This window comes from Rousettus aegyptiacus, unplaced genomic scaffold (genome assembly GCF_014176215.1).
Source record: "Rousettus aegyptiacus isolate mRouAeg1 unplaced genomic scaffold, mRouAeg1.p scaffold_m13_p_2, whole genome shotgun sequence".
Taxonomy (NCBI): Eukaryota; Metazoa; Chordata; class Mammalia; order Chiroptera; family Pteropodidae; genus Rousettus; species Rousettus aegyptiacus.
Window position 1 is genome coordinate 99,129,956 of NW_023416295.1, and position 26,743 is coordinate 99,156,698.

At 36.3% G+C, this 26,743-nt stretch overlaps 1 protein-coding gene across 1 annotated transcript in view; it reads left to right on the forward strand.

Moving 5' to 3' along the window:
• UBE2N (ubiquitin conjugating enzyme E2 N) overlaps positions 1-21,802 on the forward strand; it is a 28,525-nt gene extending 6,723 nt beyond the window's left edge. Inside the window, exons 2-4 of the mRNA XM_016157625.2 lie at positions 18,814-19,060; positions 19,254-19,394; positions 20,104-21,802. Of these exons, the coding sequence (XP_016013111.1) occupies positions 18,814-19,060; positions 19,254-19,394; positions 20,104-20,144 (429 nt within the window). The 3' untranslated portion in view covers positions 20,145-21,802. The remainder of the gene's footprint in view (positions 1-18,813; positions 19,061-19,253; positions 19,395-20,103) is intronic.
• Positions 21,803-26,743: the final 4,941 nt, after the last annotated feature.

Here is a 26,743-nt window from a genome sequence, read left to right on the forward strand (position 1 = left end):
GTGATATTGGTCATACAGATTTTATTATATAAATAATAGATATTTTTTATTGAGCACTTATACTATGTACTAGGAACTGTTCTAAGCATGTTACATATATTAATTAGTTGTAACAGCAGTTTTGTGATGTGAATATTAGCATTTTTCCTATGTGGGAACGGCACAGAGGGGTTAAGTGGTTGGTGGAGCTGTGATATTGAACCCAGGTGATCTGATTCTGTAGACTACAGGTACTGTAGATGCAATGTGCCAGAACATATCTGCTCCCACATAATAACTGGCAATGCCCGTGTTTTTATATTTTATTATTTGGACAGATGAAGTGGAAACATGCTCATGTGCAGGGTCTAAGTGCTAATTTAACTCTTGTTTTTTATCAAAAGTCTCCTTACTGTAGTTTAGTTGGAGGTTTTTGCACGGGTCCCTTGTTTAGTAATACAGTTTGCTTTATGATGGAATACTCATGGTCTGGTGTGGCATAGTCGTCTTCTGCCCTCCTGGATCCACCCTGGATATCCAGGAGTTTGGGGTTCTGGTGAGAAGGAACTAAAGAGCAGTGATTCCTCTCTTTGCTGCTTTTTTTTTTTTTTAACCAGCAAAATACATTTGAGGTATCTCTGCATCAGACCATAACCATTCTAATGTTAATTTTAAACAAAAAATTTTTCATCAGTAAACCTAAATAGATTAGAATTATCTTACACTCGTTTATACAATTAAATTGAATTTTGTGTTTTCCACTCAGGGAGGGTGTATGTATCTACCTCATTCCCTCACTGCCCTTTGGAGAGAATAAGAAAGAGTATTTTTTCAATATAACTCCCCTTACACATGTGGTATTGTAATTCTTGCTTTGGCTTTTTTGTTAAAAGTTATTTCTTTTCACAGTTGGAGGCACAGTGATTTACAGTTACAAAGCTTGAAGTTTCTTACCTTTAGCTGTAAAAGAGCTATTCATATATAATATATGTAACACATTATATATGTGTGTGTATGTATATTCCCCTCTCTCACAAATAAAGCACTCTGTCCACCCTGTCTTTATTGTTGCTGTTCAGGTAAGGGTTAAACTAAAAGTTCTGCAAGCTCCATTCTGACTGTGATTAGAGAGTAGTGAATACTTGGCTAAACCATTCCTATTTCTTCTCAGAATCTTCTCCCAGTTTAATTGTATGGGCTGTTGTTGTACTGAGTTGTAGGAACTAGGAGATATTTTCTATAAACACTTGTTTTCAATCTGCGTACTTAGTTCATGGTTTTGTATCAGAATTCTGTGGGAGCATTTACAAATTTCACAGTTGCCAGTCCTGGCATGTTATTTTGTTAAGGTTTTGTTTTAAAGTCTCCAGATTATTTTAGTGTGCACTTTGCAGAAATAATGGCCTTGTGTGTATGTGGACTCAATGCAAAGATGGGTTGAATGTGGGGAATATAAGTATCTTCTCATATACAGAAAACAAAGCCATCAGTGAGAACACCAAACACGTGATGGTCTAGTTCAAGATTGGTTTAGCAAAAGAGATTATTAGAGGGATGAGATTTGAACTAAACTTCAAAAGATAAGTGGAAGCAGTTTTTTGGCAGGGGAGGGTTGAATGTCATTCTAATTAGGCATATCAAATTTTTTAAGAAGATAATTTGAGCAGTTTTAAACTATAACGTGAGTCAGCAAGTCCATGCTTGGACCACAGACTTCAAATGCAATCTTTTGATTTGAAAAACTTTTTCTTCAGTAGTAGTTTATGAATTCATTACTAAAACTTTAATTAATATAATAAATATGTTACATACCGAAAATCAAGTAGTAGAGATAATTATTTCCCTTTCATTTTCTTTTGCTATTCCAGTCTAGTTCATAGATAAAATGATAAAATCTTAACGAATATGAGAGAAAAACCTAAATACTTCATTTATTGTTTGAAACATAATTCACATACCATAAAATTTATCTTTTTAAAATGAATAGTTCATTGGTTTTAATATATTAACAAAGTTGTGCAGTCATTACCAGTATCTAACCGGAACATTTTCATCACCCCAAAAAAGGAGCCCTGTATCCATTAAGCGGTCACTCTCTACCTCCACTCTGGCAACCACTTACTTTCTGTCTCTATGGACTTGCCTATTAACATTTCACATAAATGGAATCATATACTATAGGGTTTGTTGTATCTAGCCTCTTTCACTTAGCATGTTTTCAAGGTTCATCCATATTATAGCACACATCAGAACTTCATTCCTTTTTAAATTTTTTAGCTGAAGTTTTGTAATACTTTAAAGAAATGACAGTGCTGAATGAGGCAAAGCAGAATAATCTCTATTGGTTCTCCTAAAACCAGTCACATTTGAAACCTGCATTGCCTTAGAAGATGTCCTTTAGGCTTGTGAGCCTTTTAAAGAAAAATTTGTCAGCAATAGTAAACCTTTAGTGATTAGATATGATTGCTGGACACTATGAGAAATTCTGGTTAATAATGGGTAAGGCTCAGCATAGACTTTTATTCTTATCTCAGGGATTCAGAAACTTTGTTACCTTGGCCAAGTCATTTTCCCTGGGCCTCAGTTATTTCAAATAAGTTATTTCAAATCTTTATTTTAAAACTTGATGATCATATGATCCCTTTGGGCAGAATTTAAAACAGTGAGGAGAAGCTATCATCATACAATCCTGGAACTGATTTTCCCTTTTGGCTTTTAAACTGGTTCTTAAGCAACTAAATAAAATTGCACAAATGCTAAGTAGTAGCAATATTCTGAAATAAATGTATAGGTTTCCAGTAGAAGGCCTGTATCCTATCTGCTATGATAGTTTTAAAGCCTTTAAATGTTCATGTTCTCTTGAAGTTCAGACCCTGGACCTTTTTTATTCTGAACACATTTATTCACTTATTTGGCTTCAGTCCACAGTGATCATAGATTACAAAATCTATAACTGTGTTTCAGATCTCTCCAATTGCCTACTTTTATTACCACTTAGATATCTTGCAGACGTTTTAAAATCAGCTTATTCTACAATGGAATGTTCATTTTGCTCTCCTCTTGTGTGTATCAGCACTTGTAGTGTTTCTTCTCTTTATTGGTCATATCAGCATTAACCCAGTTATCTGAGATTTTTTCCCCTCCCCTCTTCCACTTTCAGTTTGTTATTAAGCCCAATTAAGTCATCCTAAGAAATACCTCTGCTTTAGCCATCCTTGTCTCTCCACTCCCAATTATTTTTGTATGTGAGCTCTTATCCTCTCATGGATTATTATTATTATTTTTTTTTGCAGTAATCTCATAACTCATCTCCCTGTCTTCACTTACACACAGTCTCCCTCCCCATTTTCCACACTGCCACATTATTCTGAAAACACAGATGTCATCATGTGACTCTTCACTGTATCAAGGATTGACTTCAAACTTATTAACATGACATATAAGGCTTCTCACAACCTGGTCTTTTCATCTTAATTATTTAATTGACATCTCCTCCTCTGTCTCCTCTCTCCTATGCAACCTTTAATACTGATAATGTTTACCAGTCAAAATGATGTTTTCTAAATTCTAAATTATGCCATGTTTGCAAGGAAACATCCGCCATATGAAATGTGACTGCATAGTAGTACGCTCTGTTGGTTGGGTTTGTTTCCTCTGCTCTTCTGGGAGAACCTTGACCATATTTCCAGTATCTCATAAATTGTGGTTTAGGAACTAGAAATACTGTATTTTTTCTATGGGTGCCATGAAAAGAAAATCAGGGATAAAATTTAAGTCACTTGTTTTATTTTCTGGGATTCTGGGAAACAAATGTTGGCCCTGTTAATTGAGTGGTTACAGTGAAAAAAAATTTTTTTTAAATTTATTAAGGACAAAAATTTTACATATTTACAAATTTCCAAAAGTTATTTTGTTTTTGTCATGGTCAGAACGCTTGAGATCTACTCTCAGCAAATTTCAAGCATTCAGATAATTAATGACTGTAGTCACTATGCTGTACATTAGATCTCTTGAATTTATAACTGAAAGTTTGTACCCTTTGATCAGTATCTTCCTTTTTACCCTATCTCCCAGCCTCTGGTAACCAAACCACCCTTCTGCTTTTTTTTTTTTTTTACTATGAGTTCTACTTTTTGTTTTGTTTTTTAAGATTCCACATATAAGTGAGATCATGCCTATTTATCTTTCTGTCTGGCTTATTTCACTTAGCATAAGTTCCTTCACGTCCATCCATGTTGTCCCAAATGGCAGGATTTCCTTTTTTAAAGCTGATGAAAAAATATTTTAATTTGCTCTTTGTAACTATCAAAAAAAATATTTGACACACCTTAGGTCAAGGTTTTGAACATCATGTATATTTTTTAAAAAACTTGTAGACCTTAGCCCTTGTGGTCACACACACACACGTGCGCACCTTTTCTTTCTACTGCTTATGACTAACAGTGGATTACTCATAATGGGGTCATTAGCAAAGGTGTTGGAGACCTCCATTATCACCCACCTTCATTGTAGGGATTGTGCTGGTAGGTTTTCCTATATTAGGATACAGCAGGATCCTGACAGTATAGAACCCAGTCCTGGTCCGTGAGCAGGCTTTAGCTTCCTATGCCCCATAGGTGTGTTTTAAAAAACACAGTTGTTTAGGTCTATTATCAATGAAAAAAGAACTAGGGTATGTTCCTTCTTATGAGTAATTAGTTACAGCAATTTTAATATTCTGAGTGTGCATTCACACACACACTTCTTTACTCCAAAGTGCTACTTTATTTCTTGAATTGTATCTTCAGGCTAATTATGGTTATGTATTTAAGTATGTAAATTATGACCTAGGTATGTTAATCTTTTAAACCATTACCCGTATTTGTGAGGACAATGAGTACTGTGTTTCTTATACTGATTCTAGATGGTCCCCCTTATTATTTATGGCAGACTGGAGAGAAAATACTGATTCTTTCTGCTTTATATGTATTAGCCGCTTCATTTTGCCATTAGCTGGCATATGTAGACAGAATTTACTTCAATATTTGGTTTTAGTAAAACGAAAGCCAAATGTATGGCTGGAGTAAGAGGGGAGGGATAATGTAGAAACACACCAAAATTCATTGAAGAAAAAGCATTTTATTTTTTTAAGCCTCAAACAAATATTGCATTCTAAGACCAGAGATTCACTTCATAATTATAAAATTGTTATACATGATCATGCTGTTATTCTCTCATATCATAAGTTAATCAGACTTCTATTGGAAAATAGGTATTTTGAAAAAAGTGATTAATTGTGAACAACAGAAATTTTGCCTGTTTTGCTCAGTATTTGTCTTGTTATCACATCTCAATTGAAAAAACTTTATAATGGAAGTGAGAAAGATTGAGAAAGGATGTTTACTTGGGCAGGAAGATCCCAGAGTGGGAACTGTCATGTATATAAAGTTATTACTTAGGTGACAGAAAGAGAGAAAAGAGAACTTTTAAGATATTTTGGAGTTAGCAGCTATAGAAAGCAGCTACCACTCCTAAGTCTGGGGGAAAAAAGAAGGAGAAACGGTTGAAATTATTAAACTTGAGGAACTTGGGAGAATGAACTCCAGCTGGGATCTAAACCTCTGAAGAGAGTCTGGACCTCTAGGGCAGCGATCCCCAACCTTTTTGGCATCAGGGACCATTGTTCCTATGAGAAACTAATAAATGCCTGATGATCTGAGGTGGAGCTGAGGCTGTAATGCTAATGCTGGGTAGCGGCTGCAAATACAGATGACGTTTTCTGGCCCTATCACTCATCTACTGTGCAGCTGGGTTCCTTACAGGCCACAGACAGGTGCTGGTTTGCGGCCCAGGGGTTAGGGCCCTCTGATCCAGGGGATGGAGTGATGATAAAGTTGGTTCTCAGTGTGGTATGAACAGCAAATTGGATTAATGCACTGCAGGGATATTGGGTGATGCTCACAGGCACCTCTGGCCCAAGAAACCTGGAAGAGGCAGATCCCCTCTTGCATCCCTTTAGCATCCCTCCCACATCTGGAGAGTTTAATAGGGAGTCCCTGGCAAAGCAGAAATGTGATTTGCAGAGTCCCACCTTCAGAATCACAGAGATAGAAGGATAAGTGAGAAAATAACATTACATCTGGCACAGATATAAATTTCCCAGTGTTGAGGTTTTACAGTTAGAAAGCTGCCTGACCACCTGGCCCAGTCCTTGCGATGTGGCAGTACTTGGCTTGACTTTAATCCTGTAGAATTGAGGATTTTATAAGTTTTTTTTTTTAACTTTTTTTTTTTTTGATTAAGTTTTGGGAAAGGACCACCTTCCCCCCTTCTCCTTGACTCTGTGTGTGTGTGCACACACAAATTAGTATATGCTATAAAGAAATGCACAAATTAGTATATGCTATAAAGAAATGCACACATTAGTATATGCTATAAAGAAATGCTTTTGCTTTAAATCAGTTGAATCCCCCATTCTATTGGCCAACCCTCACTCACATCTCAAGGCAGAACTGCATGCCTTCAAGCTAGAATATTGCACAAGAAAGGATTAGAGAAAATGCCAAGAGATTCAGGCAAATGGTACTCAAGAATTTACCCTTTCTCCTATCCTTGGTGACTCTCTTTGTGTCAGCTCTAAGGACACTTATACTATCAGAACAAATTAAGGAACATTTCTATTTTTAGCTCTCATATACCTTTTAGTTATAACTCTTTGTTATTTACCAAACACGAATGCATAGGTGCAAAGCAGTGCTGGTTGCTAAGGATTCCAAGTTCTAGCTGTGAAGTGTGAAAAGAGCCCTTAACTCCATAGTGGGCTTCTAGTCCATGTTCTGCCACTTGAAATGTGCACATTTCTATAAAATGTTTTTAGAGGTGGTTCTGAGAATTAAATGAAACAATGTGTGTGAACATCCAAGTCAGCTTTAAGGATTAATACAGGTGTCAATTTATTTAGCTTTCCAATTTGTTAGCCTCTGAAAGGCAGATGATCCTGCCCAAGATTTGGCCATTTATCAAATAGTTTAGAGTCTTGAGGTTTCCTTTGTCTTTGGTTTGGAGATTATACATGCTGTTAACCTAGGCACATAGTTCAACCCTTCAACAGTTGAATCCACTAATTGCAATCATTTTGCAGATTTAGTGATTTTTTTTAATTGAAGAGTTATAAGTTTAGCAGCAAATAGCCATAAACCATTTCATTGGCTCTCCGTATTTTTTCCACTCTTTCTTTCTATTTCTTTCTTCCTGCATTGCTCTGCTGCTCAAATATTTGATCGAATACCTGGTCAAACTGTTGTTCCTGCCCCCAAATCCCAACAGGTATTCAGGGGAATAAAGAGCCCGGCTTCCCCAAAATATGACCCAGTGCCTGCCCCCAATAAACTCAAGGGGCACATTTCATTATTTTTTCCCTTTTAAATTAACTTTATTAAGGTATAACTTAAATACAATTAAATGTGCCCATTTTAAGTATTCAGTTTGAGTTTTGACACTGAAACCATCATCTCAGTTAAGATTTAGAACATTCCATCACACCAGCACAACACTAATTAAAGGATTATACTGTTTGAAGTCTGTTCCGTTTATGTAGAAGGGATGTTTTTCTGTGTTGTTACACTTTATATTTATAGCATATTTTCCCCGTAGGTTTTGATGTGATCATTATTTCTGGAAGTATACTTTTGAGTACATACCCAGTTTTTCCTTAGGATAAATTCCAAGAAGTGGAATTGTTAAAGGATAGGCCAGCTTGTAGTCCCAATCAGCCATGTATATAAAAGTCAGTTTTCTCCACAACACTTAAGTAGCATTGCTTTTTAACTTTGTTCTGAGTTTTAAGGGTTGTCTTGATGATAATGATATGTTGTCAGTTTCAGAATAGGGTTGCTCAAAATGCTTATTCAATTTCTTTAGGTGATTTTATTTAAAAACCCTTTTTCTTGCTTTTTTTGGGTAAGTAGTACACGTGTTGTAAAATTCAACAAAAAGGTATTCATGAAAAAATATCTCTCACCTCTGTGTTCCAGTCACCTAATTCCTTTCTTCAATGAAACCACTGTTAACTCAGACCATTTAATCAGTTATTTTATGATTTTGTAACCTGTTATTTTCATTCAAGGTATGATTTTATGTAATATCTTATTAGCTCACATTGCTAGCAAGCCCTAAGTCCAGCATTTGTATTCTTTTAATATATTTTTGTGTTGTTTCAGGGGCTCTGGCTATCTACATAAAGTAGACAAATTTGACTTAGGAGTATTGTATACAGATGTTCTATCATATAATATGTCTGCCTCATTTTTATTTGCATATTTCAGTTATACAGGCATACCTTGTTTTATTGCACTTTGCTTTATTGCACTTTACAGGCGTTGTGTTTTTTTACAAATTGAAGGCAAGACTCCCAGCAAAAAGATTACAACTTGCTTTATTGTGAGACACTTTATTGAGGCGGTCTGCAACTGAACCCGCAATATCTCTGAGGTATGCCTGTATTAAAATCTGAGTTGTCTGGGTCATTTCCTCTTCTGATTCAGTAGAACATGACAGGAATAATATAAAAGAATAAAAAATATGTACTCCAGCTACATCACTTAAAATTATTTAACTTTCAAACCAAATTGATAATCTGTGAAATATTAAAATCTCTAACCTTGGGTTAATTTGGTTTCTTGAGCAGTTTCATTTCAAATTCTTTAAAAAACCTTGAGGTAAAGGATTGAATTTTTAACACACCTACTGATCAGTATTGAGCAAATCATCATTAAAATTGAAGAAAATGACTATTAGATTATCAGAGCTGCTAAAGGGGCAAAAGATATTTAAGCCTGGTATCTCTGGTGCTTAGTTTTTGGTTCTTTAAGTATACAACCTGTAGGGAAGGTACCAAGGGCAAAGCTTTTGAGCAGAAGTATAAAATAGTTTGTGAAGATAGGGTTTAGAATTTTAAAATGTCTTTTTTTTTTTTTTCTCCCCTGCATACTCCTGCCATTTACAGTCACTGTCTCACTCCTTAAATCCTTCAGCCTACAGTTTTTGGAAGTTCTTGAATCCCCTTTTACCCCTTATTTTTTTACCCTAGTATTTTTCTTTCCACTGTGGGGTTGAGCTCAGTAGTAGTTACATTTGTTTGTTTAACTGCTGTGGAATGTGATGAGAGTCTCTGGTATTCAGTATTGGGGCGCAAACATTAGACCTGGGCCTTGACCTATGGGAATTAGTATAGTTGGGAGACAGACAATAGGGTGACGAAGTGTGTAAGAGATGACTTTCTATAGAAGATGTGCCACCCCTGTTTTTCAGCAGTGTTCAGTAGCATTTAGTTGCTTACCTTTGAACTGACAGTTGACTTTCAGAGTGATAGAAATGCTGCTTTGTGTGCAAAATAATGTTTTATGGCTTAAATGACTTAAGTCTACCTCCTAATTCTCGAGAGCAAAAGGATTTTGGGTATGTGGATATGTATGGTTATATGTGGTAGTAGCACAGAGTCTGGGGCCAGGGTCTCTGAGCTTGACTTGTAGCTCTGCTGAATACGAGCTTGGACATCTCACTTGACCTCCCTGTTTCTTTATCTGTTTAATATACTAATCTAGCTCTACAGTGGTAGGGAGATTTACAGTGCAGAGAACACAGCCTAAAGTAATACCGAACCTTATTTAATATCTGATTTTACAAAGATGCAGCTTCACCATAAATCGAAAAAGAATTAATGTCTTTCCAGTGTGGGAAAACTGTTTGTCATTTATGTATTAGTCCTACAAATAGTTAACATCAAACATAACTCACTGAAGTGGGGCATAGATTTTAAAAGCACAGTGAATGCCTTTTTATCAACAGTGGGTAGGTGGGATGTTTGGGAATAAATATATTTTGATTTTGTTAGAATTATATAATTAATTTTCCATGAGTTACACAGTAATAAAGTTGATTTTTACAGCTGCTAGACTGAAGTTTTATTCTTTAATCCATAGAATTTTGGATCTTGCACTGCACAACTTCAGGGGCTGTGATGTGAATGGTCCCTCTTGTAACTGTGCAGTGTGGCAGACTTGTTAAAGGAAGCTTATTTTGATGAAGACAGAAATGCTAATATCTGATTGCTTCCTAATTTATCCCAGAGTTTGTGTAGAGTGTGAAAAAACTAAATTTGCCTTCCTGGTGGTTTGGATTTTGGACAAAATTATGTCGTTGGCACAGCTGGATTGCAAATCTGGACCAACTGTAACTTTTTAAATTTGTCTCATTGAAAATTTCAACTGCTCTGCTTCCATCTGTATTTTTGCCTTTTAAGCATAGACCTTTCTCATTAGTGGTGTCCTCAGCATTTAAGCACTTAAATCTTGTTGTGATTATCACATTTAAAACCTGAGTAAGTAGTATCTGATAACTGTAGAGGTGTAGCCACTGGCTTGTAGGCCAGGCATAGTGCCTGTTTATGCCATATGGTTTGCAAAGAATATTGGTTATTTATCTATAAAGCAACCAGGAAATCAGGGTGCAGTGACAAAGTAAGTGAAAATATGTAAACATTTTAAAGGGCTTTTGTCTTTATCAGAAAAAAGAAAAATCATTGTAGAATGTTAACCACATTTTGACTATTAGAAGTATGGCTAATATTAAGTTGATTTTATAATTTAAAGAACAGGTAAAAAAACTTCGGGGAAAAAATCAGATACCATTAGCAAAAAGTTCTTTTTTATTTAGATATTGAGCATTGGTATAGACACTGGGGATACAGTGTCAACAAAGAAGATGAAATATTGAAGAGTAGTCAAGTTAAAGAATATTACAAAAGGGCACCTTCTAGTAGAAGGACTTTATAGTAGTAATTTTTCCCGTAATAAAATGTTCCGTCAATTTTAGTACTAGAGAAAACCTTTGAAATGTTCAAGGGATTAAATTTTAGAAGGCTGGAGAGGTAAATGAATTTGTATGGTTGCGTAACAAATTGGTGTAATTAGAATTGGGATTAAATTCAAATGTCCTAGCTCTGAATTTTTTCTCTAGTAGGCACATCTGGCTGCCTAGTTGAAGTTAGCTCTCTAATGTGAAATTAGCTCCCTTATAAAGGCTTTTAAACCAAGTAGAAGTTCTTTGGTAAAGACCTTAACTAGCTTCAGTGCTCTCCTCTTTTGACCTCGTTTAATCCACAAGAGATATTTAACTTCTTAACCTCTTTATCTCCCCCACCCCACAGTCTGTTAACTCTTACCCTTTCTTCACTTTCTTCCATATCTGGTTTAGAGTTTGTATTTTTAGTAAGCAACAGTAGCCAACATTGTAAGTAGAAATAGTTTTGAGTTATTAGGTACATTACACCAGGGGTCACCAACCCCCGTCCGAGGATCTGTACCCATCGGTCTGTGGCCTCTCAGGAACCAGGCCGCACGGTAAGCAGCAGATGAGCAAACAAAAGCTTCATCTGTATTTGCGGCCGCTCCCCAGCGCTAGATCACTGCCTCACCTCCACCTCAGATCATCAGGCATTAGATTCTCATAGGAGCACTGCTTTCTGGCTACCTTACACAATCTTTAAGGAGCACCAAAGAAAGAGGCAGCCAGGAACAAGGCTCAGAATCACATCATAGTGGAAATTTCACTTCTAGCATTGTGTGCAACACATTGCAGAGTGATTGTTGATTCCTAATACAGAATGCTCCACTAGAACTTCATCCGTTCCTGTCCAGAATGGATCCTTCTTTTATAGTTTAGCTTCTGATGGACAGGTTTTGACTAAGCCTGTGTCTCACATGCTTAGTTGCATAAGAGTTAGGAAATAAGACTGAAGCTTCTATGTAGGAAGGTGGTGATCCGTAAAGGTTGGGGGTGGGGGGTGTCATTTCCAAACAAGGGTGTTCTAGCTGTGGGTTGCCCAAAAGAAATGACGAATGCTCACTTCGAACCTCATTTTGCCTTATGCTGCCAGGCAGTCGTCCTATGTGACCATAGATAAGTTTTTCAATTTTCTACAGTTTCTCACATTCTTATCTCCCAACTCTAACATTACACTAAGAAAGAGGAGGGAAGATATGAATGAATGGGGGAATTTTTACCATTGCTTGATAGTAGACAAATTTATGGACAGATGGCTAACATTACACATAAGGGCCTAAAATGAATTGTCAACTTCAAATAACCAGTTACAAATTTAAGAAACCCACAGTCTAGATTATTTTTAAAGTTATTTTTTTTCCAAGTACAAGTTCACTGGTTTTTGCTTATGCATCACTCAGTTTTAATGTACACCATGTAGAAATAGACATTTGAAAATTTCACCTAATTTTCATTTAGGATAAATAAAAAGCCTTTACTCCCCCTCCTACTAAGTTATATATTTCCTTCCAGAATCTAACATATACCAGCTTTTTTTTTTTTTTAATGCTTTTTGATGAGTTTTTTTAATGGTGCCTTAAAGACCTGGCACAACAGCAATCCCAGAGTGTTACTAAGCTAGGTCTTCTTTTCATTGAGTTCTAAGACATCATTCCTAAGACAATTCATGAAGTCAGTAAGACAGTTACATTATTCAAATCACTGAAGGCTTATTTTTATTTTTTGAGCTGGTGCTAAAGAAAGTCCAGGCAATGAAGTTTTAGATCATCCATCAAATCAGAAACCAAGGGAAAATGGAGAAGCTTAGCTTCCATGAGTCTCCTTATTAGAGCTCTTGAGGTAGTCAAAGGATATTCTTAACCACCAAGAATTTCATGAGTGTGTTAGGAAGGAGAAGTTGATACTGTCTTGGAGATGTAAGTTTTTTCCAGAAAATGTTTTAAATGTCCCCAATCTAATCCTGATGCTCATATATAGTATCTCTAACCCATACCCGGTACCTCTCTAAGACCTTGACATACCCATTTTAAAAATGTATCTTTCAAAAAACTGACTTTTATATGTACTTTATACTCACAATGAAATAAATTCCTGGGGCAAGGGCTCTGTTTTATTCTTTTGAGTTGTTTGCTACCACAATGCCATGTACAAAATAAGCAATTAATAAATATTTGTTAGTAAATTAATATTTCAAAGTCACAGTAACATTTCAGAGCATAATGGTTTTGTATAGTACCAAAGATAGGCAAAATGACTTACCATGTAATAGATCATTCGAGGTCAAAATGATCTATCCCAATTTTCGTTAAATAAAGCATATTTTTTTTTCTACCTCACTTACCTTAATAAGACTTTAGACTTCCTCAGTTGCCAGTTCCAAAAGAAAACAGGGGGAGGGGAAGTGACATTATGACTTAAATTACCTCTTTAATAAAGCACTTCTTTATGATTATGAAGGACTGAAAAAAAGCCCTTCCTTATGTGCTGTTTACTGCCCTGACAAACGTTTGATATTTACCGTTCATGTTGTGACTTGAGGGCCTTAAAATGAATTATCAACCTCAAATAACGTTATTGAGATTATATGAGCAAAAGTATAATTGAGTTTTTGAGCAAAAGTATGACATATTTTTTTTCCTAAATTCCTTTGAGATTAAGAAAATAGGCTCTGAAGCCAGACTGAGAGTCCAATAGCCTGCATTTCAGTCTTGGCTTTGCCACTTGCTAGCTTTGGTTGTACTGTAAGTGGTCATTCTTCCTCATATTCCTCATTTGTAAAATGGATATGAGGATTGACGAGTTAATACATGTAGAGCACTTAAGTCAGTATTTGGCACAGTTTTTATTGTTCCTTGAGCTACTATTGATTCTCTGCATATCTGGAAACTGCTTGATAACTGTAGAGAGACCCTGACATGGAATTTACAGACTAGTAGGTGGGGGGTTGGGAAGTGGTGAAGGAAGACAGTTTTTCTTGTTAAAGGCACAGTTAGTAGGATTTTCAGATTTTTGTACATTATCAGTGATTGGAGTAATCTTAAATGCCATATTCCTGGGGTGGAAGTTACCAGCTAATACAGCAGGTATAGTAATCCTCATCAGCTCTGTTTGGTACCTAAACATGCATGCACTTATTCATTGAACATTTACTTAGGACTCATCACCATCATTTGCTAGCTGGAGTTCTATCTTCAAATAGTTTAGAGTCTGACTAGTAAACTGGCAATTATTGTTCCGGTTATAATAAGAGGAGTGGTGGTAATGCGCAAAAAACTGGAAATACAGGGGAGACGCTTCCAGACTAATTCAGAACTGAGAAACAAGTTGATTGGATATTCTTAGCCTATCAGAAGTCCCTTTCTGGCTCCCACGTGTCCGTTCCTTTTCACCGAACTTCACTGGAGTATTGATCCGGTCTTGGGTTGAAGGGAAAGATTAGAATGTAGAGATTTCTAGCCCAAGTCATCCCATCCCATCTCTTGAGTAATACTCTAAGTAGAACCCAGAGTACTTTCCTGTTACTTATCAGTCTGCCTAGAAATAAAGCTTTTTGACAAAGGGATGATACCTTGGTCTAAACTAAGGTTTTAATCCTTAATACTCAGAGACTTTTCCTCCATTTTTCCTTCTCTGAATCTGCCACGTAAGAAATCATGAGGTTTAATTGTATAGGAATAGAGGGAGAAAACAGAACAAGGAGTAAAGTATGCCTTGAGAGAATCATTGTTCTCATCTGACTTTAGGATAAGCAATTTTTAAAACATGAACTCTAGGTAGGGTAAATTTTTTCATTTACAAAGGCAATGGGGCTGAAATAAGTAGATGATGTCTTACGTCCACTAGGGGGTAGTGTGGACTGTAAAAATTTAAATTACTCAACGATTAAACTTTATTTTATGCAGTTTGTTTGAATTCTTTTTTGTCCATGGGTGGGTTTTTTTTTTTTTTTTTGAAATTGCTACAAATCATTTTCAAACACAATCTTGTGATTGTAACAAACAATAACACTTAATACACATTCTTGCTATTCATGATTCAGATGTTCTGACATTACTTCTTGTATAGTACTTTTTGAGGGGAAAATAGTGATACTTAGTTTTTCTACTAGATTGCACTCACTATGTAAAATGTTATTCTTAATGACCTGTAAGTAACAGCATTATAACAGGATTGCTTTGTGTCTTGACTATCCTATGTGGTAGCTACCAGCCCTATTCAGTTTGGATTTTATTCTTTTTTTCCTCCCATAATTTATACTGTGGGTTTGTTTGGGAAATCAGTGCCATCTAGTAAAATAATTATGCATCTTTTTATTGCATCAAAATTCATTAGAATTTGAGAGCATATCAGGCTATTTCAAAATGTTTTCCACACCTAAAAGCTTATTCTAGAATGTGGTCAAATTAAATCTTATAATTGATCAGGTCACATGATATGCTTAATATGTACATTTTATCTGATTTTGAGGGTGAACCATAGATGAGGAAATGAATGTTGTATCTATATCTCTGTGCACTGAGAGTGATTTTGAAGCTATTTTGGGATATGATCTTGGAGGCCCTTTGGGTGGCTTTTTATAGCTCTGAGTTGAGCTGCTACTATTTTGTGTAATCAGAGTTGTGGATCTCAGCTTTGTCCTTTTTTCCAGTCTTCCTTTTTATGGCTTTCTGAAAATGTGGAGACCTAGAGCATAACAAAAGGAAGGTGGAGATGAGAGGTCAGCACTGAAGGAACTTTACTATCCAGTTCGTTTCACATTTCTTTACTCCTTTTCATCCTTAATGTCTTTTTTTCCTAGAAATGAAGATCAGCCTTTTTTGTTCTAATTACGTGTTAGAGCACTACCCAAGATGGGAGAGGCTTCATTATTGCCTCTTGAGATTTTTAATGCTCTACAAATGTTTTACTCTGAACCTAAAAAACATTTTGCTAAAAGTAATTTACAGCATTTTAGTTTCTTGCATTGCCATGATTAAAACAAGACAAAAAACTAGTCTTGAATTGAAGTACTAAAGGCATTATTTTTATTTTTTTTAATTTACTTTTAATGTCACCACATGTTTGACCCTTTTTACTCCATCTATCTTCCCTCTCCCCCCTAAAATGCCCCCTAAAGGCATTACTTTAAATGGCTATGGGCTTGACACATTTTGGGGAAAGAGTTGCTTCTGTATCTGCATCTTATGACTGTCTTAGTTTGTGACTGCTGACAGAGAAATCTGTTTTTAGTATATGCACTGTAGGTTGTAGAATAAAATGGTGTAAGGCATATAATTTTTTTTAAAGTGAAAACAGTGTAAATACAATATTCTCATTTGTTTTTTCATACCTAAAAGCTTATAGAAATATTCCAAACTTTTTCGGCCACACATGCTTATTCAAAATGTTGAAAATGTATTACTGTTAACTATTGCACATACCATTATCAGTGTGTATAGTGAATATTAACATTTTTCTGGGTAAAAATATAAATAGAAGTTAATCTCTTCTCACACCTAAAATGATCCCTTTATGTCCTCCCTGTGAAGTGCACATCCTGCTTTGCATAATACTATTTGAATGTTAAAGATGAATTTCTGAGTTTATTTCTCATTCTTTGTAACATCAGATAGATTCATAATTTAACAAATATTTATGTGAACATCTGTGGTGCCAGGAACTCTTCCAATGCTGAGGAGGGAGCAGTAAATAAAACAGACACAAATCTCTCCTTTTATGGCACTTCCATTCTTAAAATAAGTGAGATATGTAATATTTTATTAGTGCTGTGGAGATAAAGTAGGGGGACAGCGAAAGGGAGAGTGTGTGAGATAGGGTGGTTTGGGATTTGCAATTTCAGTTATGGAGTCTTCGCTGTGAAAATGTGTGAATGGAAAAGATCTTAGGAGCTGAGGGAGTGAGCCATATAGAAGTCTGGGGGGAAAAGAGCAAGTGCAAAGCCCTTGAGAGAGAAGTTTCCTGGCTGGTTGAAGAACTGCAAAGAAGCTAGTTTGGCTGGAACAAAGCAAGTGGAGGCGGGGGTGGGGGTAGGATGGAGTTAGAGGTAGGGTGGGGGAAGCATAGCTGAAGATGAGTAAGAGATGGGTAGAGTGAGGGAATCAGATCACATAAAGCCTTAAAAATCGTTATAAGGATTTTTATTTTAAAAGGTCTGTGGACTACAGACCCTAGAGGGAATGGGGTACAAGGTCAGAAGCAGGGAGAATAAAGTTAGGAGGATATTGCAGTATGCCAGGTGAGAGCTGATGGTGGTTTGGATCAGAAGTGTAGCAGTGGAGTGGTGAGAAGCAGTCCAGTCATGGGTAGATCTCGAAGTTCAAGCGAACAAAGTTTGTTGATCAGGTTAGATGTGTGGGGTATGAAGGAAAAGGTGGATCAGTTGAAAGGATGGATTGATTTGTGATTAACTGACACGAGGAAGGCTTTAAGGGAAGGAGCAGGTTGAGGTTGAGGATGGTCTCCCTAAGTTTGGGATGCTATATTAGACATTAAAGAAAAGCTGTCAAGCAGGTAGTTATGGATAAAAGAGACATGCTCAGGGGAGAGAGCTTTGCTGTATATGAATTTGGAGAGACTTCAGCATGTACAGAGTATATTTAGAATATAGATTCATTGGGCTAGATGAGATCACCATGAGAGTGTATAGACAGAGGAGCAGTCCTAGGACAAAGCCCTAGCACACTTCAGTGTTGGGGAGATAGAGAAAAACTAGCAAGGAGGTTGCTGTCAGACATTTAGGAAGAGAGAGCTGGGAGAGTGTGTCTTCAGGAAGCTGGATGCAGACTTGCTAAAAGGAAGACAGACCAGTTGGGTAAGGTGTTGCATTTAGGCCAAGATGAAGATTAAGTACTGACCATTTGATTTAACTATGTGGGAATCATTAGTGACCTCAACAAGCAGGTTAGTGGCTAAGTCCGATTGGAGAATTATTTTTAAGATAAAAGAGGAGAGAAATTGGAGACAAGCAAGTACAGATAACTTTGAAAGAGGAGCAAAGCCCTGGGGCAATAGCTGATGGGGGAGAGTCCGGTCAAGGTCTTTTTCTTCTCTTATTGGGAGAAATTGTAGCAAGTTTGTACAGTTTGGGGGAAGATCCAATAAAAAGGAGAGGAAAACTGATGATTCAGGAGAGGAGAGGGATGCTAAAGCAACGTCCTTTGAGTATTCGAGACAAAGATAAGATCCAGTGCTCAAGAGGAGAGGTTGGCCTTAGCCAAGAGTGACCCCCCCCATTTCATCCATAGTGACAGAAGAAAATGCAGAGCACATGGGCACGCAGATGCATGTAGGTGTACAAATGCTACAGTAGAAACTACAGGAAGGTTTGGTTTTCTTGTGAAATAAACAGAGTAGAGTCATCAGGCAAAAGTTGAGGATGAAGATGGAGACGTTGGGGGTTTGAAAAGTGAGGAGGAAGAATGTTATAGTTAGGAGAGAAGGAACAAGATGGAAAAGAGAATTAGATGATACTTGGGGAGCAGTAAGTGTCCCTTTAAGGTCCATGTCAGTCATTTCTCTAGCCCTCTCTTGCTGCTTCTGTACACTGCTTCTTCCTTCGTTCTACTATATTTTTCAGAGGGGAGGTTTTCAGTTGCTTTAAAACAAATTTTACTTTTAAAACAGCTTGATTTTGGTAGCGTTTAAAGAGGGCAAGTTGCCTTACCTATATGGTAACCCTAGTGTTATTTCGTTTCTCCTTTTATCTTTTCCTTTTTGGTTCCTTGAGTATAAAATAGTTTCATTAGCCTGAGTTTATTATCAGCATAACTTGTAGATATTTGTAGCTGTAATGTATATGATACTCCACCAGTATTTGCTAGTTGTAGTCAGCTGATTGTGATTATTTACATGGTCTTTTCTTTGAATTTCGCATTTTATAAGCTAAAGACCCCATCAGGAGATTGGAGAGGTTCAGTTATATTAAATTTTAAGAGATGAACTTTCTAATTTTTATTTTGGGGTTTAGTGAAATGACCTTTGTTTCACAAATGTATTAATATTTTTCTGTTGTAGGAAACCCAGCGTTTGCTGGCAGAACCAGTTCCCGGCATTAAAGCAGAACCAGATGAGAGCAACGCCCGTTATTTTCATGTGGTCATTGCTGGCCCCCAGGATTCCCCCTTTGAGGGAGGGACTTTTAAACTTGAACTATTCCTTCCAGAAGAATACCCGATGGCAGCCCCTAAAGTACGATTCATGACCAAAATTTATCATCCTAATGTAGACAAGTTGGGAAGAATATGTTTAGATATTTTGAAAGGTAAGTGTTATCTTTATCATTATCATAATATGCTAATAAGATTTCTCCTTTTCCTCTTAAGCATTCCGTATTGAGAATCTGTGCATTGTCATCTTGCCTTTATATCAAGACAACAGAGTCTTTGGGAGGAAAATGTAGGCGTTCTGGGTCTGTTTTTTCATGTTTGATTATTCCGTACCTGTTGCCTTCACAGATAAGTGGTCCCCAGCACTGCAGATTCGCACAGTTCTGCTATCGATCCAGGCTTTGTTAAGTGCTCCCAATCCAGATGATCCATTAGCAAATGATGTAGCGGAGCAGTGGAAGACCAACGAAGCCCAAGCCATAGAAACAGGTATTTAATAGTCATTCTTCATACTGCTTCTACTTTTTAAAACAGATTTGTGCTCTCTTTTGAAAAACTTCTTTTTGCTTCTTAAGAAAAGGAAAAAAATAATATTAGAAGGAATAAATCACAGTCCTGCTTATAATATGCAAATACCTCTTACCAAAAGATATTCATGCTCCATCTTATGACCTACTGCCAGATCCCCAAGTTTAAAAATAACAGAATTGGGAAATCTTGGACCCTTGTATAACTACACCTCATTTAACAAATGCTTGTGTCTACTGTATGTAGACATTACTATCATCTAATAATACATAAAAATAAAGCAAAACTTTTGAATTCTTGAGCTGCTTTTGCAGTAAGTTTGATTAAATGACATCAGTTTATATCGAGGGAGTTTGAAATCGATAAGCTTCTTTTACAGATTATAACAGAATGAATGGAGAACATTATATCTAGTAATGAAGGAGACAAAAGAAGGCAGCTGTTTTCGTCCTGTCGAATTTTGTAGAATTTCTGAATTCCATTGTAGTGTTTTGGTAATTAGACATATAAACTATCTTTTTGCCCTGATTCAGATTTTAGAAAATGGCGTGAATTTAAAAGGTTACATTTTCATAATTAACTTCATAGTGTTTGTTTACATTTTTATAGTTTGGAAAGTAACATATTGAACTAAGTAAAATAATAATTGCTTTTTTGTTTTTGCTTACAGCTAGAGCATGGACTAGGCTATATGCCATGAATAATATTTAAATCGATCTGATCGTCAAGTGTGCATCACTTCTCCTGTTCTGCCAAGACTTCTTCCTTTTTTGTTTGCGTTTAATGGACACAGTCTTAGAAACATTACAGAATAAAAGCCCAGACATCTTCAGTCCTTTGGTGATTAAATGCACATTAGCAAATCTATGTCTTGTCCTGATCCACTATTGTAAAGCATGAGCAGAGGCTAGAAGTATCATCGGGATTGTTTCGAAACGTTTAAAAGCAGTGGCCCCTCTCTGCTTTTATTCATTTTCCCCATCATGGTTTAAGTATAAAGCACTGTGAATGAAGGTAGTTGTCCAGGGTTAGCTGCAGGGGTGTGGGTGTTTTTCTTTATTTTATTATTTTTTTGAGGGGGGAGGCAGTTTTAATTTTATGGGCTCCTTTCCCCCTTTTTATGGTGATCTAATTGCATTGGTTAAAAGCAGCTAACCAGTTCTTTAGAATATGCTCTCTAGCCAAGTCTAACTTTATTTAGACGCTATAGATGGACAAGCTTGATTGTTTGAACCAAAATGGGAACATTAAACATCACAGCCCTCACTGATAACATTGTGACTTTGCTGTCAAGTGTAGAATCCTCCCTTCAAGAAAAAGCTTGTGACCATTTTGTATGGCTTGTCTGGAAACTTCTGTAAATCTTGTTTTAGTAAAATATTTTTTGTTATTCTACTTTGCCTTTGTACAGTTTATTTTACTGTGTTTATTTCATTTTCCCAATGTGACAATCGTATTTAAAAATTAAAACCGATGAAGCATTCTGTTTTGGTCTTAACCATCTGAAATTGAATGGCAAGAGGTAGGTTTTGCCAGTTTTTTTTCACTGATGCAAATTTGTGTTTAAGATATCACTGAATGGAATATTTTTAAACTGGCCCTGAGCAAACAAAGCATCGGTAGCTAACATTATTTTTACCGCCTAGAAATTTGAAATAAATGTGTGTTGTATGATTAGCTGGACGATCATTGATGTCCTGCCACATGTTTGAAAATTACTGTATGTGAGAGTCACAGCAAAGCATTTGTGGCTGACTTTGTATAGGACTTTCACATGTGCCACATTTGTGATAGGCATTTGAATTATGACCTTTTTCTTAGTTCTTGTCTGAAAACTTCATGTGTGACCACTGGAGTATGTTATTAAGAAACACCAATCTGATACTTATTCGGGGTTTGCTGAGACATCGATGAGTCTTCCTTATAGACCTGATGAACAACCAGCTTGCATAAATACCATCCAAAAGGCTTCTTTGAGAGTGTCAAGTCCTCAGTCACTCATTCTTTCTTTCATCCCAGTATTTGCTATGGGAGCTCCTTTTGTTCTTTAATTTCATATTCAGTAATTATTTTTCTGCATTGACAGAGTTCCTTCCCCCCACAAACTGTTCTTTCCCACCCCTCTCTATATCTAATCCTGATTCTTGTTCTTTTTAAGTCATCGATGTAGCCAGTCCTAAGTATGTAAATATTAACCTGTGGGTTGGAACGCTTGTCTCACAGTTTTAAGGTAATGGATATTGTAGCCCATCTGAATTTTCCCCACTCTTATTCTCATAACTTCTGGAGTTTCTTCAGAATGTGGTATATTTTATTGTGCTCCTATGTAAGATGAAGAATTATCTATTAAAATTACATTTTCAACATAATGAGTTTTTGATGACTGATAACTGGTATCCTACTAAATAAATGCATTGCTTGGAAACAAATGTAAGTTTAATTCAGAATAAAATTGGTCATAACCCTCATGTTGTAAATTTAAAAACTATTAACAGCGGTTGTCATAACAATTGTATTGTTGAGAGAGTGTCTTGCAATTAAGGAAACAATCTCATTCTGGGGCCAAAATGAACACTCAAGCAGTTAAATATAAATCAGTTTCATTTATTGTACATGGCACTGCTCATGATGTTAGCTAATATCACATAGTGATTTATAAGTGATAAAATTCCATATTTAAATCTGTCGCACTATAAAAATGTGTATAAAATGTGACTCTGAAGTCAAAGTTTGTGATAGAAGTACTGAAATGGAATAATTTACTGTTTTCATTTCAAATATATGAATTCCTAATTTCATGACATCATGTTTTTCTCCTTTGTAATTTTGATGAGTGCCCACTGTTTTGGTAAGATTTGATTTCTCGGTCAGTGGGATGAAACAAGATCAGTGTTCACTGAGCACTGAGAGGGCAAGGTACAGTTTGAAACTGGCAGCTACATCTGGCTTTTGAGACTGTTTTCCTTGCTCCACACAGTGTAGTTGGTTAGACCGTTTTGAATTCAGTGCCAACATTTCTAAAAATAGGGAGATATCACCTTAAAATCCAGAATTTTGGTAACTCGAATGATCTACAGATTTGGCAATAATGGGGCATGACCTGCCTTTGGGCATGGCACCTCGTGGGAGGAGCTGGGTACTTGCCACCTAGCAAGAGCTTGACCTTTTACCCAGTGACTGCAGTTGGCTAGAGTCCTTTCCCAGCCCACCTGCTGCTTTATGTAGCCCTGGTTTTTGGTAAGCCTTTGACTTTGTAACTCCTAAGCTGAAGGAAACAGTTTAACAAAAGTGTTTAATATGTGTCCCGTACTGTACTCCTCGTTGGGGATGATTAGGTGAATGGGACTGGCATGGGCTTTCTTTCCCTAGTGGACTTTGTAATCTAATAAGGTACATGGACAAGCTGCAATTCCAACTCTGTTATAGAGAAGGGAAATAAATACTAGAGGGGCTTCTCTTCTGGATTCTAGCCAGATGAATACCTCTAGGCAGGGGGAACAGCATGTACTAAGTAAGCCCTGGGAGAGAAGAAAAGAATCTGCAGATAAAGTAGCCTCTTGAGAGTCAACTCTGGCCATTCACGAGCTCTTCTAAAATCTTGAGGCATTGATAGGATTATGTGTGTGTGGATTTTTTTTTTAAATAAGACTGTGTTTTTTATTTGACCTTTACATTTTACAGTGTTTTGCTTCCACAATACCTATTCTTGGTCTTCACAGAGCAGCCTTTTAATAAAATCTTAGATCTGATGTAGAACTTAAACCCAGCTCTTGACCAAGAACCTACTTTAATACAAAAATTCAGAAGCATTTAAAAATAAGATTAAATACAGATCAATACAAAAGTCACAGACGAGGTTTAGCACTGTTAAAGGAGAGTGTGGGGAAGGAAATTTGGTATTCTATAAAATATTGTAAACACAATTTTAGCTAAATGGTGTTGTGGAAATGATAGGAATTGGCCTTATTTTTCTATTTGATGGTCCAGGAATCTTTGGCTATACTGGCCACATCAATTTTTGTTGCAGTAGCAAAAATTTTAAAATAGAGCCTTATTTCGAAAAGCTGGCCAAAAAAAAAAAAAGATTTATAGAGCAGCTAATAACCCATCTATTTAAGAAAAATGTGATATTTCATCGGAATGATGTGTTGGGGGGCGTGGGGCAACAGTTCATTTAGCTATTTAGCATGCGCTTAGTTTAAGGAATTATATCGGGTTTATTTTTAAATGACTTGATCACAAAAGCAAAACATGCTGAATGTAATAAATTGAAAAAAATATAAAGAATAAAAATATGTAATCTACCACCAAGACTAGTGATACTTTGTCTTTTTTTTAACTATAGACACTGCATCAATTTCCAATTTTATCACTGAGGTTGAAAATTGGGCGGATTGGTTACAAGATTTGGCTTTTGCTACAGCTTTGTTAAAATTGGGCAAGTTCCCTTTGGCTGCAAAACTGGGAGTTGGACTGAAATTTTTCCTGTTAAGTGTAGAACTCAACAGGAAGATTTTGGGTCCTCCCACCTCCCCCCCCCCCCCCGTTTCATCTTTGCCACCCTTGAGCCCATCTCATTTCACATGTGCATGTTGGTGTGGCATTTCAAGTGAATGTAGACTTGCTACCAAGTCAGCCACTGATGACTTGGTATTGTTTGATTGCTTGTATATGAATATTTAGACCTTGCTTATAGTCTCCTGTAGCATAGCACAACTGAAATCCCATTATCTTGTAAAAGTACATTTTATGGTGCTCATTAAGCTTTAACATTTTTCTTCAGCTAATCATATCTATGGGACAAAACATGTTTTAGAAATTAGAAAAGATTGATAGCTTCATGTTCCTATCATGTAGAATAACCAGCATATTTACGTTTTACACATAGCTAATTCATTCTCACCCACCGTGCAACTCTTTTTGAAATAGTTCCATGATCTAGATTAGTAAATCCCACTCAAATTTCATTATAACCTAACAAGTTTACAAAGTTCTGGCTGATGTTCAGTAAACTACTCAACTCAAACCTGTCAAAAGCAGCTTAGACTTGATAGCTTGGTTGCACTAGATCTGAACTGGATGCTGTTTTCCTTAAGTTTTGGCAAAAAGCATTAGGACTGGGTAATCAAGGGAGTAGGGCCACATTCTCGCAATCCATTTTCTCCTTCTAAAACAGTAAATATTTTGAGCTCCGTAGGCCATGGATCTGTAGTTATAAAGCATCCATAGACAATTTTAAATGAACAGGTTTCTCTGCTCCGATAAAACTTTCTCACTTCAGTTTACAAAAAAAAGTAAAAACCATTCTAAGCTTGTGGGCTGTATAAACAGGCTGGGACTAGGTTTGGCCTGTAGGTGGAGATTCCTTCCTTTGGCAGTGTTCAGTGCTCTAGTGTTAGAACCAAATGTGTGTCTTCTCCCTTAAAAAAGTGGTAATTACTGTTATTCCAATAATTCAAGGAAATATTTGTGCAGGTTTCCTTGTTTCCCTTTGATGTTTATACATATTTTGATAAGGTCTGTACAGATTGAACGTTTATCAAGTCCATTTTTCACATAAGAGATGAAACATTCTTAGAAAGTTTCTCAGAATGTTCATTTTAAAATTAAAACTGCGTTTTAGAAGAAAAGGTGAAATATGCACAGGCTCCTTTTTAAAAAGTAATCTTTAACATGTTTTCAGTTGGTGTTACTGAAAGGCCCTCCCCTCCACTTGTGGCAGCAGTTTTGGTAGCAGTAGCTATTGACTATGTGACCATGATTTAATCCCATTGGTAATTGAAATTGATGCATTTTATAAGTCCTGCAATATACCACATTTTGATCGTGCAACCTTCTGAAATATTTGACTAGATTCCCAGAAGCGGAATTGGGTGAAAGGCTTTTCTGTCTATAGCATTTCACTATATGGACATATTAATAGTTAACCATTGCCAACCTTTAGGCTTGGACATTTTATTTCATTTTAATACCACTTTATACCATTTTAATTGCCCTATCTTGGTGCATAAACCTTCGTCCACATTCTTGGAGATTTCTAGTATAATTGTTTGATCAAAAGGTATGTTTAAGTTTCTTGACACACCAATTTTTTTGTTCACTAATTGGATTAATGAGTTCATTTATGTAACAGTTGAGAAAAGCATAAAGACCTATAATACTTTTATACATGTCTGGCACTGGTATAGTAAGAGCCAAGAAATATGATGTCCAGAGGGTGGTATTCCACATATTGGAACTAAGGGGATTAGCCAATATCATCAAAGATTGAATCTAACACATTTCTAGTAAAAAGATATGAAACCTTTGAGTAAATTTGGGCCTCTGCTATACAGTCCTAAGAGAGGTCATAGCCTTCTCATTTTACTGCTAAAATTTAGCCAATGGCAGTATCAAGACATTAAAAATAGTAAAGCACCAGATATGAGATCACTTTTTAGCCTAACTTTGGCTCTGTGGCTCCATATAAAATGTTTTTAAGTATTTGGTAGGGGGGGGCACATTTTTAAGTACAATTTTGCTTTTGAAGATAGTACATGGCTTAAAAAAAAAAAAAAGCAAAAAAGCCTGAAAGGCATTTTAGTAACTTCTGACAAGTAAATAAACACCTAATGAAGTCATCTCTACACTAAATGTTGAGTTCCTTGAGGGCAGGAAACTTGTTCGGTTATAGCATCAATGCTAGGCATACACAGATGCTGATTATTGTGCAGCTACTGGCAAACACTTAAGAATTTATGAAAGTGTTGGTTGGAAACTTTATTTGAGGCAAAATCAACTATACAGCAACATTCCAGATGTAACGAATTCATTAAAAATTATATTTTAATAAATGACTAGGGTTTAGCACTGTGTCACTTTGTAGAAAATTCTGCTTTGAGACCTGTAGAGAATTCTTGTATCTCAATGTGAAAACACTGGAAAATGCCAAGCTTTCCCCCTACAATTGAAATAAGACTTGAGTAGAGCTTTTAAGCGGGGATTCTAAAGTTGATTTTGAGTAAACAATATTTGGGGGGAAATATAATGGCAGGCAGGGTGCCTATGGCCACTTAACTCTTTCAAATCAAGCTGCAATAATTATTAAAGCAATGGTAGTGTAGACAACATCTGTAACTCATTACAGCAAAATACAGAATAAGCTCTTGAAAATGATTAAAACCCAGTTAATTCCACTAGTAAGCGAAGTGTAGAAATGTACTACTGAGATAACATATGACCACCAAGTGGAGAAGAGTGAAGAGTAATGTTACTATGGAATGCCAGATAAGTTTTCACTTGCACAGTTTTATGTTTAAAAAAAGAAAAGA